Source organism: Callospermophilus lateralis, chromosome 1 (assembly GCF_048772815.1).
Source record: "Callospermophilus lateralis isolate mCalLat2 chromosome 1, mCalLat2.hap1, whole genome shotgun sequence".
NCBI lineage: Eukaryota > Metazoa > Chordata > Mammalia > Rodentia > Sciuridae > Callospermophilus > Callospermophilus lateralis.
Window position 1 is genome coordinate 24,319,793 of NC_135305.1, and position 21,085 is coordinate 24,340,877.

The 21,085-nt window shown below is 37.5% G+C and overlaps 1 protein-coding gene across 2 annotated transcripts in view; it reads right to left on the reverse strand.

Annotated features, from left to right (window-relative positions):
* Positions 1-883: 883 nt before the first annotated feature.
* Positions 884-21,085, reverse strand: part of Strip2 (striatin interacting protein 2) — a 44,095-nt gene continuing 23,893 nt past the window's right edge. The window contains exons 17-21 of one of the 2 annotated variants that reach the window (XM_076860564.2): positions 19,499-19,599; positions 15,644-15,710; positions 7,998-8,102; positions 5,202-5,322; positions 884-1,134 (exon numbers count right to left, since the gene is read on the reverse strand). In XM_076860564.2, coding sequence (XP_076716679.2) covers positions 884-1,134; positions 5,202-5,322; positions 7,998-8,102; positions 15,644-15,710; positions 19,499-19,599 — 645 coding nt within the window. Of the gene's footprint in view, positions 1,135-5,201; positions 5,407-7,997; positions 8,103-15,643; positions 15,711-19,498; positions 19,600-21,085 lie in introns of both variants that reach the window. The other variant, XM_076860555.2, reaches the window with a different exon arrangement.

The following is a 21,085-nucleotide window of genomic DNA, read 5'->3' on the forward strand; positions in this document are numbered from 1 at the left end:
TCAGAAAAACATGAAACATCCTTAAAGAAGGCCTGATCATTTCATATTGACTATGGCTGTTTACAAATGGCAAAGCACTACATGCCCCATACAAGTATACAAGGAAATAATTTTCACATTGAACATAGCTCTCTTAGAAAATAAAGGAACCACTCTACACAATACACTCTTTTATAACATGCAATGTTTAGGGAATAGTAAACCATCATCCTTCACAAAAAGGTGCAGGTGCTCTAAAATCACTTTAGAACTAATGATTTTAGAAGTGTCAAAATTTTAAATGTAAAATGCAGTCTTAAAGTTGGTTTCACCTAGCTTTTTTTTTTAGTGGTACCAGGAATTAAACCCAGAGTTTGTGCTTGCTAGGCAAGGCTCTACCACTGAGCTATACCCCTAGCCCTTTTTTAAAAATTTGAGACAGGGTTTCACTAAATTGTCCAGGCATTCCTCCTGCTTCAGTCTTCTGAGCAGCTGGGATTTCAGGCATGTGCTACTGCACCCAGCACTTTCTTCTTATTTGTGACTTGCACCTGTTCCACTACCTATGATAAATGCCATGGAGCAAATACCATAACAAATTTCCTCTCACTCTTAGGGCCAGCAAAGGTTACCCTGGTTCTAGGCAAGACTAAAGCAGGTCTCATCAAAATTCCACCAAGAGATTTCCAAGGCTGATGTTAGGGCAAGCAGATCAGTTTGTTGGGACTCAGGAGCCATCTCCAGGCCAAACTTCCTCCAGGATAGCCCTGTATGCCGGCTGCCTCAGGTATGGACCATATGCTCCCTTGATATGCATCCTAGAGCCGGAAACAAAGGCTAAATGGGCAGAGCACCATTTATTTGGAGCCAACCTCCATCTATCAGATGCTTTGTCGATAAGAACTCAGTGATTCTGGAGCAGTTCCTCCCAACAGATGGGCTGTGAAAACACCTCTCTCTCCAGCCACAGCTCATAGGAATAGTGGAAATCTTCTGGAAGATCCAACCTCTGTCCCAGAACACTCTGCAAGCAGTTATCGACAGGTGAAAATTCAGAGTCCTGGGGTTTGTCATATCGGCGGCTATTAAAAGCCTCGATGTTGGCTCTCAAGGTGCATTCTTCTGCTTGGAAGTCCCATGGCCTGGCATCAATGTCTGCATTGAGAAGAAAGAAATAAAAAGAAGTATACCACCAAGACACCATTTCTCTTCTATAGAGCATGGTTTACGGGATTCCATCAGTGAAACCGCTCAGAACTCTTTTTATAAAGAACAATGTACAAATTAAATATATAGCATGCTGACATTTAGGTTTAGAAGATACACATATGCTCTCCAACATAAGTTTGTATATACAGAAACTATTTTGGAAGGGTAGTCTCGAAATTGTGTACAGTAGTTACCTCTGAAAAAGAAAACAAGGGCTCTGAAGGAGGTGGATTCTTTCCTTCCTCTCCTTTCTTTTTCTTTCTTTTTTTTTTTTTTTAGGGCTTCATGCATACTAGATAGGGGCTCTGATACTGAGCAACGTCTCTAGCCCTTTTTAAGAATTTTATTTCAAGACAGGTCTTGTTAAATTGCTGGGTTCTCAAACTTGCAATCCTCCTGCCTCAGTCTCCCAAGTAGTTGAGATTAGCAACCTGGCTTATATTTCCTTTTCTTTATCCTACTTTCTTTAAAAAAATATTTTTAGTTGAATTTGGACACAATGCCTTCATTTCATTTATTTTTATGTGGTGCTGAGGATCAAACCCAGGACCCTGCACGTGTTAGGGAAGCGCTCTACCTCTGAGCCACAACTCCAGTCCTTCTTTATTCTCCTTTCTTACTAGTTAGTTATATACTATGTTTTCCAAACAGATAATTAAATATCCATTATTGAGCTTTCCCTAGGGTAAAGAATAAGAGTTTCCCATTTGAATGCAGTCATCAGCTCTCAAGAGAAAGAACAAGAGGAGTGGACATGGAGAATGAGAATGGGCTGGGGGTGTAGCTCAGTGTGGAGCACATTCTTAGCCTGAACCCTGGGTTCAATCCTCAGCATCACCCGGTCCTCACAAAAAAATAAATAAAAATAAATGGACCAATTGTTAAGACTTTCTCAATTCCTTGAAATCTCCCCTAGCACATGACAAATTGGTGTCATTTTAAGATTATGAAGATGTCCATGGAAGTAAAAGCAGAAAACATAATCTGTTTTGCTTTCATTTTTCAGGGCTAGAGATAAAAATTTCACAAATTTCTTATGTACTACATTCAGTAGCTTTTTTTTTGTCTTTCCAATTAATGGGTATTGAACTCAGAGGTACTTCACACTGAGTTATATCCCCAGCTCTTTTTAGTTTTTATTTTGGGACAGGATCTCACTATATTGCTGAAGCTGGCCTCAAACTTGGATTCTCTCAGATTACAGGTGTGCACTACTACTCCAAACAGCCTATTCAATGATTTATCATAAAAAGTGATAAAAAAGTTTTTGTTCATAAGGGCAGCAACCAGAGATATGTCATTTTCAGGATAAAACATTTTTATGCTTTGGGCTGGGGTTTTAGCTCAATGGTAAAGTACTTGTCCAGTGTGGGTGAAGCACTGGGTTCAATCCTCAGCACCACATAAAAATAAAGGTATTGTATTCATCTACAACTAAAAAAATATTTTAAAATTTTATGCTTTAAAAATGCATAAGAAGGGCTGGGATTGTGGCTCAGTGGTAGAGTGCTCGCCTAGCACGGGCAGGACCCGGGTTCGATCCTCAGCACCATATAAAAATAAAGGCATTGTGTTGTGTCCATCTATACCTAAAAAATAAATATTAAAAAAATGCATAAGAACTTACATAGCAAATTGCACTTTGTTTTACAGTAGAAGTTACATGCTGGCTTGTTATATACCAGCAATATATACCCAAATGCTTCCCTTATTTCTCTGAGTTCTTTATTGCAGCAACCTCTAAAATTTAAGCAGCTTGCAAATTCCAGAAAAAATAAGTTTTTTGTCACTAAAGTTTTTTTTTTTTTGTTTTTGGTGTGTGTTGTATTGCAATGTGAACTCAGGAGTGCTTTACTATTGAGCCCCCTTTTATTTTTGAGACAGGGTGGCATTGAACTTGTAAACTTCCTGCCTTATCCTACAGAGTATCTGGGACCTTACAGATGTGCAAAACTGTACCTGGTATAAAAACTCTTAAATACAATTATGGAAATAATGGTTATATCCCACTACACCAAATGCAATACCATGGGGGGGAAAACTCTCCCAAATAACATTTTTCCAAACTCCATTCAATCTTAGTATAAGTTCTGATTGCTCAACTAGATATTATGCCTCCTGATATCAGTCTATATGTTAGTTCCCAACATTTGCTAGGAGGTATGATAGCCAAACAAGTTTAAATTGAATTTACCAAACCTTAAGATCTAACTTTTAGTATATAGGTAATCACATGGATAAAGAAATAAGGTAAATGGTACTTCAAGACAATTGGTCTAGTTAATGTTATGGAGGAAAGAAAACTGCTATATTCAAAATGAATTAACATATATAATAGCCTGATGCAATTTGAGATTGTGAATAGGATTCTGACTTGGGAAAAACAGTGATAAAGAACACCTTGTGGGTGATTCTGACTATTGAGTATTTACATGGACCATGTTAAAATTTTTATAAAAGAAAAAAAAAAAAGAACACTTTGGGGGGCTGGGTTGTGGCTCAGTGATACAGCACTTGCCTAGCATGTGTGAGGCACTAGGTTTGATCCTCAGCACCACAGAAAAATAATAATAAAGGTATTTTGTCCATCTACAACTAATATATATATATATATATTATATATATATATATAATATTTATATATCTATTTTAAAAGAACACTTTGAGACAATGTAAGAATTATGAATATGGACTTCATTATTGGAAAAAAAAAGAAAATATATTGGTATGAAAAGATAGAGTAGGGGCTGGGGTTGTAGCTCAGCGGTAGAGCCCTTGCCTAACACATATGAGGCATTGGGTCTGATCCTCAGCACCCACATAAAACAAACAAATAAAATTTTTAAAAAGAGAGGTAATGTTAACTAAAAAGAGATTATAAAGAAGCATATACTATTTACTTTCTTTTTAATGAAATATACATAGAAAAGGATATGGAAGAACACACAATGTCAACAATGGCAACCTATTGTGGTACAAATATGATGTATATTCAACGGTGTAGTAAAATGTTTTATTGTATTTTATCTTTTTTTCTAACTGCTTTTTTTTTTAAAAAGAGAGAGGGAGAGAGAGAGAGAGAGAGAGAGAGAGAGAGAATTTTAATATTTATTTTTTAGTTATCGGTGGACACAACATCCTTGTTTGTATGTGGTGCTGAGAATCGAACCCAGGCCGCACGCATGCCAGGCGAGCGCACCACCGCTTGAGCCACATCCCCAGCCCTAACTGCTTTGTAATAATAAAAAAATGTCATAAGCCAGGTGTGGTAGTGTATGCCTGTAATCCCAGGTACTTGGGAAGCTCAGGCAGGAAGATTACAAGTTCCAGGCCAGCCTCGACTCGACAACTAAGTAAGACCCTGTCTCAAAATAAAAAAGGGCTGGGGATGTAGCTTTTGAAGAAAAGATCATTGAAAGGAATGTTTTGGAAAGGAATGTTTCTCTCAATTTACTTGCTTTTTTTCCCCCAAATAGATATATAAAAATTGGAAAAAAGATACATATACTTTATAATAAGCTATTTATCATACCATACGATAGTTTCAATACATGTACATGTGTATAATTTTCAGATCAAGGTAGGTATATCTCCTCAAACATTTTTCATTTCTTTGTGGTAAAAATATTCAATATTCTTTGTCCTTTTTTCTCTCTTTCCTTCCTTCTTTTATCTTTTCCCTTTTTTCTTATTTTTTTGCAGTACTGGGGATTGAACCTTGGGCCTTATATATGCTAAGCAAGTGCCCTACCACTGAGCTACAGCCCTAACTCTCTTCTAGCTTTTCTGAAATATCAATTTACTTCTTTTATCAAATAGGTTTTCATAGTTCATATAGAACAAGGTACAAACTAGAGTGTGGGGTGTTAAAAAGTTTGGTGTATCAGCCTCTGACCTATTTTCTCATCTAAAATATGTAACAATTCATGCCAAAAGAGTAGAGACAAATGTTTATTTAGTTTTGTTTAAATCCTGGGCATCTCCTGGAAGTTAACAGCTTTGAGAATACTCACCATTCCCATAAGCCCAGTCATCGTTCATGCGGTGGCGCACTTTCTGGTAAATGGCTGACATGGTTTTCATGTTGCTTTTCCTCCACTGGCGCCCCAGGTACTTGGTCTGTATCTTTAGCAGCTTCAAGACATAAAGTTGCAGCATGGCCTGTTTGACTTTGAGGGCCCGTTTTAAGATTGGTGCTGATTTAAACACCACCAGCATCTGTCCAATGAAAGGGGGTGGGGATAAAGAAAAAGAAAAAGATATAAAATATAAAGGAAAAAGATATGAACTTTATAAAGATACAAAGTTTCTTGGAATTTCCAACTGACAAATTAAGCCTAAGAAAGCCTTGGGGGAGCTATTGGGAATATAAGGTCTAGACCCTACTTAGATTTAGTCTTCAAGAATATAGAGAGCTTGGGACTGGGGTTATGGCTCAGCGGTAGAGCGTTCATCTACCACACGCGAGGCCCTGGGTTTGATCCTCAGCACCATGTAGAAACAAATAAAATAAAGGTATTTTGTCCAACTACAACTAAAAAAAAAAAAAAAAAAAGAATATAGAGGGCTAGACTTGTGGCTCAGAGTGCTTGCCTAGCATGAATGAGGCACTGGGTTCTATCTCCAGCACCATATTAAAAAATTAAAGGTATATATATATACACACACACACACACACACACACACACACACACATACATACACACACACATACATACATACACACACATTATATATTTTATATATATAAAGAATGTGTCTCTTAAGAAAAAATGAATATACAGGAATCACCCAAGAAAACTTGGAATGGAACCACCATTTGACTCAGTCATCCCACTCCTTGGTATACCCAAAGGACTTAAAATCAGCATACTATAGTGACATGCCACATCAATATTTATAGCAGCTCAATTCACAATAAACTATGGAACCAAGCCAGGTGCCCTTCAACAGATGAAAGAAACTGTGGTATATATACACAATGGAATATTACTCAACCTTAAAGAAGAATGAAATTATGGCATTTGCAGGTAAATGGATGGAACTGGAGAATATTATGCTAAGTAAAATAAGTCAATCCTAAAGAACCAAAGGCCTAATATTCTCTCTGATTTGTGGATGCTAATTCACAATAAGTGGGTGGGGAGAATAGAGGTATCTTGGACTAGAGAGAGGGGATTGAGGGGAGGGGAGGGGGCATAGAGGTAGGGATGATAGTGGAATGAATTGGACATTATTTCCTTATGTACGTGTATGATTGATTACATGACCTGTGTAATTCTACATCATGTACAATAAGACAAATGAGAAGTTATACTCCATTTATGTATGATGAGTCAAAAATGCATTCTATGGGGCTGGGGATATGGCTCAAGCGGTAGCGCGCTCACCTGGCATGCTTGGGCCGCTGAGTTTGATCCTCAGCACCACATAAAAATAAAGATGTTGTGTCCACCAAAAACTATAAAATAAATATTAAAAAATTCTCTCTCTAAAAAAATGCATTCTACTGTCATGTATAACTAATTAGAACAAATAAAAATATTTAAAAAAGAATACAGAGGAATCATTCTAAAGTTTCTAATATTAAAAGGGCATGGCAAAAGAAATTTTGTCTGCCATAAATCCCATTTCCACTGTTACCAGTTTTTTGTATATATCCTGAAGATAATTCTAAGTATGTATAACATGTTACTTTTGTTTTTCTAATACTAATGAGAGGCAACTATCAACAGTATCCTATAATACTGTTCCATATCTTTGTTTTTATTTTACAAAATAACCTAAAAATTATTCCATACCAGTATAACACTGCCTCATTCTTTTTAATGGTTATATAAAGACTTACCATCATTTCAGTCTTACATTAATGGACATTTAGATTGTTTCTGAGACAGCTAAGTTAGTTTTGTAGTTGTAGGGGGTTAACAAACATAACACAATATTGGAAGTTAAAAAACAGACCAGTCTTTAATGCTATAAAATTAAGATAACACACCAGGAGACAGGAGGTTGGAAAGTCACCTCAGCCAACTATATGGTTGGTAGATGTACCAAAAACAGAGTGAAGAAAAACAAGATGTTTAAAATCAAATCCACTGAGGCAGGTAAATGATCTGTCCTGCTCCAAAAACCAATTAGAAATTTTCCCAGGTGATAAGGAAAAAATTCCAGGAGGTAAGAGACAAATGCATGTATTAAATAGTCACTAAAGTAACATATGTTGCCTTTGCTTTATTTGCATAGTAAAACTCACACTTTAGTGAAGACTTAAGGTGGGAATGAGACATGACATTGAGAGACTGGGTCTGCCTACCTTATAGATCTTTTTCCTTTGTTGGAGGTTGCTGGGAGCCATTAGCCATACCTACTTGGCTAATGGCTCCCAGCAGGAGGTTAGCCTGGGATTTATGTCTCCCACATGCTACTTTCCTTCTGCTTGAACATGAGAATAAAAAGCCTTGTTCCAGGGCTAATGTTCCTTTATTTGATTCTTCTGATAAAGATCACAAATACCCAAAGAGCCAGTAATATTTCCAATTTTTGGTTATTACCAGCAATGCCTTAATGAGTAATGTTACATTTGTATCATTTGGAATGTGTGAACTACCAACCCTAAAGAAATGTCCATATTCAGTTCCCTGGTGAACAATCGTTTTATTTTGAATAAGCACCCAGAATTAGGAGGTGATGAAACTTATGTAGCATCCAGTGTCTAAGATCTCATAAAGCTGGTTGTGCATAAATACTTATTAATGATTTAAAAATTCAGTCAGATAGATACTTCTGTGATCTAAAGCCCCACTCACCATGGTCCTGGAATGTTTCCATTTGGTCAGTTTATTGAGCAGCCTCAGGAGGTTGATGCAAGAAAAGAGATTTCTCCAGCAGAACTGGTTGTTGTCTCCAGCTTCCTGAAATAAAGAACATCCATCATTATCTCAACACAAGGTTTGTAATACCCTCAGAAGCCTGCAAATCACTGTTGATCAGTTTAGGTTAGGGTTTCCAATATGGAATGCTACCTCCTTATCTTCATGCTCTTTACACACTTAATATCTCAGAGCACATAATATCCTTCACTTGGAAACCTACTCAGCTGAGATGGGGGTATAGCTCAGTGGTAGGGCACTTGCCTATTATGTGCAAAACCCTGGGTCTGGTCCCCTGCATGCACAATGGCCAAACCAAAATCTTGGAAATTCCTCAAGTCTACAATGTGACAGGAGAATGCAAGAGTAGGGAGGTGTATATATGTAGAAGTGAGCTATTGTCTGACAACCAGAAAATTACCTCCTCCTCCCCTAGATTAATTTGATGCCAGCAAGACAGGCATACATCCAATGTAGAATGAACATCCAAGAGTTTTGAGGGTATTAGTCTTTTCTAATTCCTAATATTGACAGTCAAAAAGTTTCTCAAAAACTTTATAAATAGTATTTAGAAATAATATTCTTCCTATAATAAATGTTCAATATTGTGCTTAGAACTAGTCCCAGGAGAAGCTGGGCGTAGTGGCACATGCCTATAATCTCAGCTAATCAGGAGGTAGGAAGATTGCAGGTTTGAGAACAGCCTCAGCAACTTAGCAAGACCCTGTCTCAAAAAATAAAAAGAGTTGGGGATATAATTCAGTGGTAGAGAGCCCCTAGGTTTGATCCCCAGCCCCCCCCCCAAAAAAAACATTTGCCCATGTTCCACAATCACAAATAAGTTATTTGTTTGGTAATATACCTTGAGTTTAAGGATTCATTTCAGGGACATCACATCCTACTCTATCAGAAGATCTCCAAGATGCACTACCATGGTTCTGTTCTGAAAGATCCTAGCTGAGTGAGCCAAGCCAAATAAAAACCCAGGCAACACCAATTATGTGGATAAGTAAGAGAGATCACCAAGAACAGAATGTTTTCTTCTTTTTGGACTGAGGGAATCAGTTTGGTCAAAATCTGAACACTAGAAGGGACTTAGCTATTCTAGTCCAATTCTGTCATCCATAGAAGCAAACACTAAGGCCAAGAGAGAAGGGGCTTGTACAAGGTCACACATGAGTGCTCAACCATAAGTGCCTAATCTCTATTGAATCTGAAGACTGTTTTCTGTTCAACTTCTAGTTACACTGCTTCTGAGCTTCCTGAAGACCTGAGGGTAGAGAAATCCCTTCTGATATCCTGCTACAATTCCAGCAGAAGATAACTGTGTCCATGAAAAACAACAAGAGCTGGGTGTAGCTCACTGATAGAGTACTTGCCAAGTATGTGTGAAGTTCTGGGTTCAATCTGCAGCACTGCAAAAAACAATTATGTGGATAATTCTAATCTCCTCAAAAACCCCCACAAAGACTAATAACAAAAAACAGTAAGGTTTCCTGCTTAAAAACCGTAACATCAGACTTGAGTTCAGTCAGCCTATGATCAGACTGAACTTTTAAAGCAGGGCTCTGACTGTGAAATCCGATATATCTGAAACTCCTCAATAGCTTATTGAAGTCTGTAAGTGATGATTCTTACTTTCTAATTACAAATCAGCTCTGCATTGAGAAACCAAAGTTATTGATATTAATTTGTTTTCTAATGAATGTAGGAGAGTTTTATAGCTATAGGAAAGTCAAATGTTCATCTAATGACCCAATCCCTCCCCTTTAACTGATGAAAATCCTATAGTCTATAGAAACCTGCTCAAGATCCCTTCTTGGCAAAAACAGATCTGTCTTTTATATATTTCCAGCTACTAATTCTTTGTTTTGTGCTTCAAGTTATCATGTCTGTCATCCTTGCATTTATTTGAAACTATTACAAAAAAATTTGCTAGATTTAATATTCAATGACTGCAAATTCACAATAGCTTTTCTCAGCAAATGATTCTTTGATCAATTTCTTTATTATGGCTCATATAACTGAAAACAAAGTCATATTTTTTATTTTAGATTTTCTTTTCCCACATCATTATAGAATAATTCCCTTATCATATGGGTTTCTGACAGGTTACAGCTAGATTTAAGGACCTAGATCTAGGTATCATAAAAGAGAGTAATGGTTCTCAAGTGGAGTTAATAGGTAAGGAAGAAGAAAATTTCAAGATCCTTCTGGGTACTTTAGTGAACTACATGTGCCTTGGAAGGGATGTATGCATGTGAATTTGGAAAATCCCCCCAGAGATTCTAATCTCCTCAAGAATCCATTATAGAAATAGTGACCAACAGGAAAATTGATAAAATGTAAATTTTCTTTTAATCCATGGTTCTTTCTCTGTATAAATAATTCATGGAAAATTGATATATACTTTGTGGTATATATCAAATATAGTATGTGTGAAGTTCTGGGTTTAATTTGCAGCACTGCAAAAACAAAACAAAACAAAAAAATTATGTGGATAATTCTAATCTCCTCAAAAACCCCCACAAAAACTAATAACAAAAAACACATTTCCTGCTTAAAAAGTGTAACATCAGACTTGAGTTCAGTCAGCCTATGATCAGACTGAACTTTTATATCAAGGCTCTAAGTGTGAAATATGATATATATTTTTATCTGTGATAGAAAAACAATAATGCTAAAGGTATCATTGGCTTTAAATAGTGATGGTGAATAGTAGAATAAAGACTTTATTTTAAATCAAGGTCATAAATCATGCATTAATAATGTTTTAAAAGAATGTTATAGAACTTAGTGTTTGAACATAATGATTACATTCCAAAAAGAAAACCAAAACAGGGGCTGGGGTTGTGGCTCAGTGGTAGAGGGCTCACCTAGCACATGTGAGGCATTGGGTTCAATCCTCAGCACCACAAAAAAATAAATAAATAAAATAAAAGTATTGTATCCAATTATAAAAAACTAAAAAATTATTTAAAAAAAGAAAAGAAAACCAAAACAACAGAAATCTGAGGTGTCTGGAAATATCTGGATTAGGAAGTTATAAAAACTAAATTCAATAAGGTTGATGAAAGGATTCAGTATATAATTTTAAGTGATGTGAACATATTTCTATAAGTTTTTCTGAAAAGAGATTAAATCCAAATTTGAGCAATTTTGATGACCTACGTTTTTGAAATTAACTTAATAATTTCACTTGCTTAGATCTGAAAGGAAATGTCAAATATTTCTTTGCAAATGGCTAGTCATGCAATTTCTGATCCACTGCTGACTGACTCTATGTAGCCCTTTATAAGGCTTTCAACATCACTTCACCACTCTGTTTCCTCATCACTAAAGGGTGGCATTGGGCAAGATAGGGACCAAGACACTTCTAACTCTGGTACTGCATGATTTCATAAATACTACCTTTTCCTCATTCCTTCTTCTGAATCTACATGTGGACAGCTTGAATACCCACACTGTTCAAAACATGTCCTCCTCTGTATGTGATACTGATATTATTAAATAACATTCTATAGCATGGGAGGGAATAATCATTTGGAACTTCAGGTCAGCTTTGTAGCAGTGACAATAGATTCACAAAAACTTTTCACATTTTCTTTGCCCAAATCTGTTAGAAAGGAGAAGAATGAAACCAGGTGTGGTAGTACATGCTTATGATCTCAGTTACTCAGTAGGCTAAGGCAGGAGGATTGCTGAGCTACATCCCCAACCCTTTTTATACTCCACTACTTATTTTTTTTTAAATACTTCTCTTTTACTATTGGACATTTATCTCAGTTTTTCCCATCTAACCTCAAACAAATATCCTTTCATATTTTTCTGATCTCACTAAGGATCTCACTAAGTTGCTTAGGGCCTCACTAAATTGCGGAGACTGGCCTCAATCTTGCAGTACTCTTGACTCAGCCTACTGAGTTGCTGGGATTACAGGCATGCACCACCATGCCTGGATGCATGATTTCTCTTTAGGTCTTATAGGCCCACAAAGAAAACCGACCTAAAAACTTGCCCACATTTCACAATACTCTAAAGCAGTGTTCTTTAAACATTGTTATTGCACATACCTACCATAAAATAATCTTTGTGTACTCCCACATATATCTATGTTGGCTCATACATTATAAATGCATCATTATAATAACGTTACATTATAATGTATATATAAAGAAAGAAAAAAGACATTAATATATATAAACGATCTACTATCCCCCAAAACATTAATTTGTGCCACTGCTCTAAACAACCATCCAGATGTTGAGCATCCGACAGGCTGGGCTGTATCCACTGCCTTTTACAGCCATACCTAACTTCCCCATAATCATAAATTCACAGTCCTTCATTTAAGTTTAGAATCGAAATTTAATTTTGTCCTACCTATAGAATTTGAATACAGACAATGGAGATCCAGAAACCTTAATTCCTCCTATAGTAGGTGGAAGGGGAAACTGCTTAGTACATGGATGAGGATGACCTATTCTAAAGCTAACTCTTTTGACAGAATGGAAAGAATTCAGAAATAATATGCCATTAACTATTTCATGTCCACCATGCTATGCAGCTGGAGTTCCAAATGAAACTGAATTGAATTCAATTAAAATTCAGAAAACATAAAAATATGAACGAAGACTACCTTAGCCCAGTAACTCTATTTCTAGGAGTCTCTTTTAGGGAAATAATCAGAAAAATATGAAAGGATATTTGTTTGAGGTTAGATAGGGAAAACTGAGATAAATGTCCAATAGTAAAAGAGAAGTATTTAAAAAAAATAAGTAGTGGAGTATAATTAATAATTGTGTTCTCAAGAATGTTTAAGGGGGCTGAAGTATATAGCTCAGTTGTAGAGGACCTGCTTAGCATGCATGAAGCCCTGGGTTTGATCACAAGCACCACCAAAAAAATGTTTAATAAAGTCATATTGTGAACACAAATTTTGACAAGTGAAACACAACTATATAAAATCCTTATTTTTAAAAAAATAATGTATCTATATGCTTGAGATATTATTTAAAATAAATCCTATACTTAAATAGCCAGTACATTTTCTGTACTTTCAATTTGTTAAGACTTAAAAAGAGATAAAATTTTACTCTTATAAACATCAGTGTTTTTTCTGAGTACAGAAGTTGTCAGTTTAAATAAATCATTATATTGAGACCCCATATGGTTAAACTTGTTAATCAATGAAGGCCATGACTGGGCACAGGGAATATACTTGCAATGTATATTCAAGAGAAAAAGAGCAGGAAAGATGGTGGAATGAGATAGACATCATTACCCTAGGTATATGTATCACTGCACATATGGTGCAATGCTATGTTGTGTACAGAGAAATGAAAAGTTGTGCTGCAGTTGTGTACAGTGAGTCAAAATGCCTTCTGCTGTCATATATACCTAATTAAAATAAATTAATTAATTAATAAAAATAATTAAAAAAAAATAAGAATAAAAAAGTCTGTGGTTACTAAACAAAACCACCAGGTGCCACTATTGTTCCACAGAAAGGACTAGCATGACCTTTTTTTTTTTCTTAATTAAGACGGATCAATGGCCAGGTGTGGTGATGCAGGCCTATAATCCTAGCTACTTAGGAGGCTGAGGTAGGAGGATTGGAAATTTGAGGCCAGTTTGGGCAGTTTAGCAAGACCCCATCTCAAAATTAAAAATTAAAAGGGCTAGGAGCTGGGTATGGTGGTGCACACCTGTAATCCCAGCGGCTTGGGAAGCAAAGACAGGAGGGTCATGAGTTCAAAGCCAACCTCAGCAATGGCGAGGCCCTAAGCAACTCAGTAAGATCCTGTCTCTAAATAAAATACAAAATAGGGCTGGAGGTGTGGCTCAGTGGTCAAGTGCCCCTGAGTTCAGTCTCCAGTACCCAATTCCCCCTCCAAATTAAAAGGGCCAGGGATATAACTCAGTGGTAGAGCACCTATGGGTTCAATCCCTAATACTGCTAGGAAAAAAAAAAAAAAGGATACATGCTTCATGCTTTCACCTACTCTTGGATAATAATAAAGTCTTTCAGAAGGCATAATAATCATTTCGGTAATTTTATGCTCATATTCCAAAAGGTCAGTTGCAAGTGATGTGAAAATATAGTTCTCATCAATTTCTGTATATGAATCAATGCAGTTGGAATGGTATCAAAGAATAAAATTCAAGCCTAAAAACTGTCTTTTTGTTCTGAAATATTCTACCAACAGTAGAATTTTAATGCTACTGTGTACCACTATTTTTGTATAAAATGTATCCTTCATTCAACTATGAATGGCAGGGATGCATGTCTTTATCCTGACTCTGCTATTTCCCACTGTAATGTCTTGGCAGTTAGTTCTCCATTTACAAAATAGTAATATCAAACTCATAGAGTTGTTTTAAAGATTGAATATAATCATGTAAATAAGCTGTTTAGACAATTTGTTATTTCTATGTAGGAGTAAAAAGTTTCCAGTTTTTCCAGCTGCTGAGACCACATCTAAATAAGACAGGGAATCTCTGTCCTGGTGGCAAAAATATGCTAGATTGGTATCCTTAGGGTCTTTAATCTCAGGTCTAATTTGGGGTCTGTTACCTGTGAGTAGTGTATTCTGTGAGCAGACAGTTTCATCTACTGGGAACTCAGTTTTCTCATCTTTGAAATATAAGGGAATTGAGTTAGTGGCTCTTAAGTCCCCTCCAGGCAAAACTCCTATGGGTCATAAAACCTGTACCACAGAAATATATTTTTGCATAATACACTTGTTTGACTTAACATTTTTCAGGTATTAAAATTGGAGGAAAAAAGGGTTGTAGCACCTATGGGTACCATCATTCAATCATTTAGCATTTATTGAAGTCTTCAATGTACCAGACATAGTGCTAGATTCTAGGGACATAAAAATAAAGATGGTGTTATCCCCCCATCAAGAAGTTTACCATCAAATTGAGAAAGTTGCAGATAAATAATTATAATGCAATAGGATAAGGTTAGGGACTGTAGTACTCTAAAGAACTGTGGCAATAAATGATGAGGTAGACAACTTATTTTTAAATACACTTTTTGATCAGTCAGTTGCAGGGAATTCAGAATAACTCAGAGGAACTTTTCTGATTAGCCTAGAGCTCTTTTCAGAATGAGGAACTTTCTGGAATATCCTTCTATGGCTATACTGACTTTTGCCTCAGAGAGGTAAGGTATTTTCTGAAGTACATGCCTTGTTTTTTTATAACTAATATGAAAATGAGAAGCAAATGGGCTATAGCAGAAAGACGATAATTGTGCTCAGTAGAAATTCTGCCATTTAGCATAGATGTTCACATTGAATTTCAGTCCCATTATCTTTGTAAATTCCTTCTCCTCCTCAATGTTTTTCACTGGCTCTTTTCTCTAAAAAATGCTAAGCTCAGCTTTTCCAAATCATTCTCAACTGGGTCAGCAGCTCTTAAACCCCTACAGCCTCTACACACTTGCCAATATGCCTTCATTGATCTGAGACTCCCAAACTAGGACATTATGGGACTGGAGAAGAAATGAAAGAGCAAATGCCAGCTTCTGCCACCTGGAAATTTCAAAGGCTACTAAATCCCCATAGGCTTACCAGACTTTCAGTAGTGAGCTCTGGCAAATCCTGGATGGTACAGCCGGGGTAATCCAGGACTGAGATGCTGTAAGATACAGAGATAAGGACAGGATTTAGGTAAATGGCAACAGCAGGAAATGGCTGCATCTGAAAAGGGCAGGAGTTATTTTTCTCCAACAGGCTCCATCCATTTCCAAAATTGCTTAGTGACCTCAGGTGGAACTGAGGGCACTGGTACTAGAAACCCCACCTCCAGTTTTCTCTCCTTAGTCATGAGAATAATCAAGGAATTCTTTTAGGCCAGCCCTATCTAGCAGATGTATAGTTAAAGCAGAAAGAGAGCCTCTTTTCTTAGCTCTCTTTGCCTCTTTAAGGAATAAGTAAACTTGAGTGCACTTGTGTCTCTGCATTTAAATGCATGCATGAATATAATTGCTCCCAGAGACGCTGCCCAAACCCATCTCGCTAAATAACAATCTGAGGATGTGAGGATGAAATGAAAACTTCTCTAATGTCTCTCAGCAGATCTTTCTGAAAGCCAGGAGCTCTAGGGAATGACTATAGACGTCATTCCTAAAGGAAGATTGAGGCAAGGGCAGCTTCCTGCAGCAGGGCCAATCAAATAGATCAATAATGGTAAGAGCATCTGTTCCTAAAATCAACAGTGGGGAACTGCAAGAAAACTACAGGCTCTTTGGTGAGCCTGGGAAGCAGGCATGAGGCAGGAAGGAAAATAAGTCACCACATGATGACAGAAGCATAGTCACTCAACAAATGACTATCCTATTTCTTTCCTTTTCTTCCTCCACTGGTATAATGCAGAATGTGGGTTAGCTTATCTCTGATATGTGTTTCTCTCTCTCTCTCTCTCTCTCTCTCTCTCTCTTTGGTACTAGGGATTGAATCTAAGGGTGCTTAGCCACATCCCCAGCCCTATTTATATTTCATTTAGAGAGAGGGTCTCACTTAAGTTACTTAGGGCTTCATTAAATTGCTGAGACTGGCCTTGAACTTTTGATCCTCCTGCCTCAGCCTCCTGAGCCACTGGGATTACAGGTGTGTGCCACTGCACCTGGCTCTGATGCTCAATCTGATATTCAAGGTGGTTTTAAACACCAATCTATCTGAGTAAGTGCAGTTCAAAATGAGAAAGGATGTTGGCAAAGCAGGGGATAAAATATATAAATATGGGGTTTCTTAGACCTGCCTCCACACATCAAAGGTCAAATCATATATAAAAAAGGAAACAACTTATTTGGTTGGAAATATTTATCATTATTTTTAAAATCTAGGCCAAAATAACCTAGGAGAGGCAAGGTGGGAGAGGGGAGGAAAAGAGCAGTGAATCTATCTGTTATGTAGCTCATCATCTTGATTCACTCTGCTGGATTCTCCCAGAGTTTCCAGTTCAGTATTGTCCTATTAGGATAAACATTCATTTACCTGTCTAACCAGCTCCACTGACAAAGCCCCATGGCAGAATAGGTGCTGGTGATTAGGAAGTGGGGGCAGGAAATCAAAGATGCAATTTATTTCTAATCTCTCACTGAATAGAATTCTAGCCTAAGGGAATATCAAAGAAACTTACAAGCATCTAGAATATCTAGATTGAAAGAGCCATAAGAGAATTGTTCAATGATGAGCTGTGGGTGTTCTAAGTTCTTAGGGATCATTTAAAATAAAACATATAGGTTTTACACCAGAGGACCACTTTGTCCAGGGTAACCTAAGCAAAAGCTGTAGGCTGTGACTACCATTCTTTGAACTATAAAAGAACCTGATTGGATACCTTGTAGATTGTCTGCCCCTTCTTTTCAGGCCCATGGACTTGGGGAGGGGACATTCAGGTTCTGTACTTCCCCAGCCATAGTTAGATCTCTAACCCTGGAAATCTGGAACAAGGATTGAAAGTCCATTCAGTCTCTGAGATGGCATTGTGACATGTTCAGCTCATGTGGGCATATATCACCAAGTGGTCTGAGCAGTAGATAGACAAATCTATCAGTGAGAGAGTCTGAATGGAGTATAGCCCTCATGTCCACAGATGGAGGTACAAGTTTTCCTGGGCTCATCACACTACAGACCAACCACAGCCCCAAAGCTCCATCCCTGCCTTAGGTTCCTTTTTTATTTTTAAATATATTTTTGTGGTTCTTGGGATATAACTTGGGGCCTTGCTAGGCAAGAACTTTTTCACTGAGACACATCCCCAGCCCTGACTTAGGTTCCTCAAGATAACCTAAGCCCTGACTTAGGTTCCTCAAGATATTAGAAGAAAACACCTCTTGTTTTCTTCTAATAAACTCCTCATTATGCATGAGTCTAGTCTAGTTGGAATGAATTACTTATAACCAAGAGTTTTTACTGATATACATAGGTACCCTCATGCATTTGTGGCACTGACACAGCCCAATCTACACTTTCATTTTCCCTGGTAACCCACGAGAATATCTTAAGTACCATTTTTAAAAAGACCAGTGCAGAGGTCTCCATGTAATTAGGGCAAAACTCATTTTCCAGTGTTTCCCCCCAAAGCAACAATATTTAAAGCAGCACTTTCATATACACTAATCTTAATGCTTATTAAAGTTCTCTGGGGGGGCTGGGGTTATGGCTCAGTGATAGAGCACTTGCTTAGTATGTGTGAAGCACTAGGTTTGATTCTTAGCATTACATTAAAAAAAAAGTAAAATAAAAATATTGTGTTCATATACAGCTAAAAATATTTTCTTTAAAAAAGCTCTATGGGGCTGGGATGTAGCTTAATGGTGGAGCACTTGCCTAGCATGTATGAAGTTCTAGGTTTATCTCTGGGGCAAAAAGAAAAAAAGGGGGGAAAAAGCTCTATGATATAGTTAGAGGAGGTATCCTCATTTTAAAGATGCAAATATGTGGCTATGAGAAACTAAGTGTTTTGCTTAAGATTACATAGCTAGCAAATGGCAGATCCAGGTCAGGAATCCAGGTCTCACAGTTTCAGGCTCTGTGGTGGAGGGTGTATGTGCATTTTAAACTACAAACAAGAACTGCCTCTCAAGGAATTCAGGTGGTATGACAGACTAGTGAGACAACCTCTCCTAGTCCTTCCCTCATTAGTCACCCCAAGTGTGACAGCAGCCACTTTACTTCTACTTTAAAAATTTAGCCTCTAGTAGAGGAATTCTGGTAAATTCTACTAACATGCTTCCAATTCTCGTGAAAGTAGCAAATTTAGGGTGCAATTCCCCAATCCTAACTTGACTAAAGGGGTGAAAGGCAATCTGTATTCATAGAAAATCCTGTGTTTTGATCCTGCCTCTGATGCTTACTTTAAGGACTCACAAGCATTGTAGTCTTGATCAAGTCAGTTAACCTGTCTGAATTTGGCTCCTAATGAGAAATAAACTTATAATATCTCTCAGCACTGCTGAGGAGATTAAATGAAATAATGAATATGAAAATATCTTATTTTTTTAAAACTACGAATTGATCTACCTAAATAAAGGCCTATTGTTTAACACTTGATGGTTTATAAAGCAGTGTGATTGCCCCAGATGCTTCAACTTATGATTTATACAAAGATCAGAGATGGCCAGACTGCTTGTTGTGGTGAAGGAAAAAAAAAACCTCTTGAGTCTTTGCCACAGGTCCTTTCGTTACAGAAAGTTCATCATTGCAGCTTCATTTCTATAATTCAATAGTTTTCAAAACTATTATAATACAAGAAGCCAAACTATACATCAGCTAACACTTCAGGGGAATTAAATTTAACAGGGACAGCTCCAAGACAGGAGGGACTAGGGTCACCAGGAGAACTGAACAGTACAGAGATGATATAGATTTTTCAACCACCCCAAGATAGCTCCTTGAAATAAACCTGTCAAGAGTCCATACCTGTTTTTGGCAGTGATGTAGGATAAGATGTTTTGATTGAAGAACTTCAGGATCAAAGGGATGCAGTTGGCAAATACCAAATGTTGTGATACATATTCAAACTGAATTAAAAGATCAAAGCAGAAAGAAGTACTGACTTCAGGGAAAATAGAAGGTATGTATGAAGAAAGAGAAAAGTACACATTTAGTATCCATTCCTAAGAATATTGGGGTTGGGGTACAGCTCAGTGGTACAGCATGTGTGAGGCCCTGGATTCAACCCCCAGCACCAAAAGCAAAACAGAACAAAATCAAGAAGGATAAAGAAAAAAGAAAATCCACTGTCTACTTGTGTTATCAGTCTTCCTGTCTATGAAATGATGACATTTATCTTCTGCCAGCCCATCCCACATAGAGAGGGACAACCTGCAAAGCTCCTGACCAAAAGCAAAATGTAAACAAGCCAGAGCGAAAAACACTCCAAATAAATAGAATCGCTGTGAGATTTGTTCCTAAGCTCAACAGGAAAAGAAGGCTCCCTAAGAGAGCTGTTTTCCATACCAAACCTCTGGCTCATAATTTCAACTGTGATTGATATAGCAGGGACAGGTGCAGCTTACTCCTGGCAACTGCTGGCATCACTCCATCAGGATGGAGACAGCACATAGTAAGCAAATGAACCACTGGAATGTGGCTCCAGCTACAGTCTGTCTGGTACACCACATTATCCCTAGTACTTAGAATATCAGTTAAGAATTTTAATGAATGAATAAATAACAGCCCTTCAGCCAACAGACACTGCACTGAGAAATCCAAGATGTCTTTGATGGGATAAGCACTAGAACATGGGGGCTCCATTTGCCTTTCTTGAACTTAGATAGGGTTTGTGTCCAGGTAGACCTAGTGGGGTAAAGTGGTCAAAAGAGCAGTGTTATGGGACTAGTCACCCTGAGTTTTGCCTATGATATACTGAGGAGCATCAGAAACAATTTCTCTACAGATAAAGAAGCTAGAACCTGGGACAGTACAGAAACTGGATTGAGAACTGTTGTGTTTTCAATCTCCTAGCTCTGCCTCATCAGCAAAATGGCAGCAAGCTGCTCTCTGTCCCTGTGTATGTGGTCAGAAGTGGGGAGTAAGCTTGTGTCATAACTACTTCCCTCTTTTGCTCAATATTTTCTCCCTGGAAGCTGACCCAGAGTATTTTCCAAAGCCCCAGACAGAGGAACCAACACATATCCATTATCAAAGGGCAGAAAGTTTTTTCAGGTTGAGCTATGTCCAGGCCCTGTAAGGATTCACCCACACTGATACACAATGGCAAGGCCCATCAAGCTGCACACCAGTCCAGTTATTTATCTACATACCACCCACCAAAAGAAGCAGACATAAACACACATCCACAGTTCTCTGTTCTCTTTCTGCTGGGAATACCATCTCTTACCCACTCTTATTCCTCCCAACCCTGTTGCTTCTCAGGGTTAGGGTTAGGGTTAGGGTGTAAATACCCAGAACATCCTATCACACCCAAAGATGTCATGAATTTACTAAAGCGGAAGGATACTCTGTTTTAGTCATATAGGGCCATGGTCATAAAGTCTGCAGGGG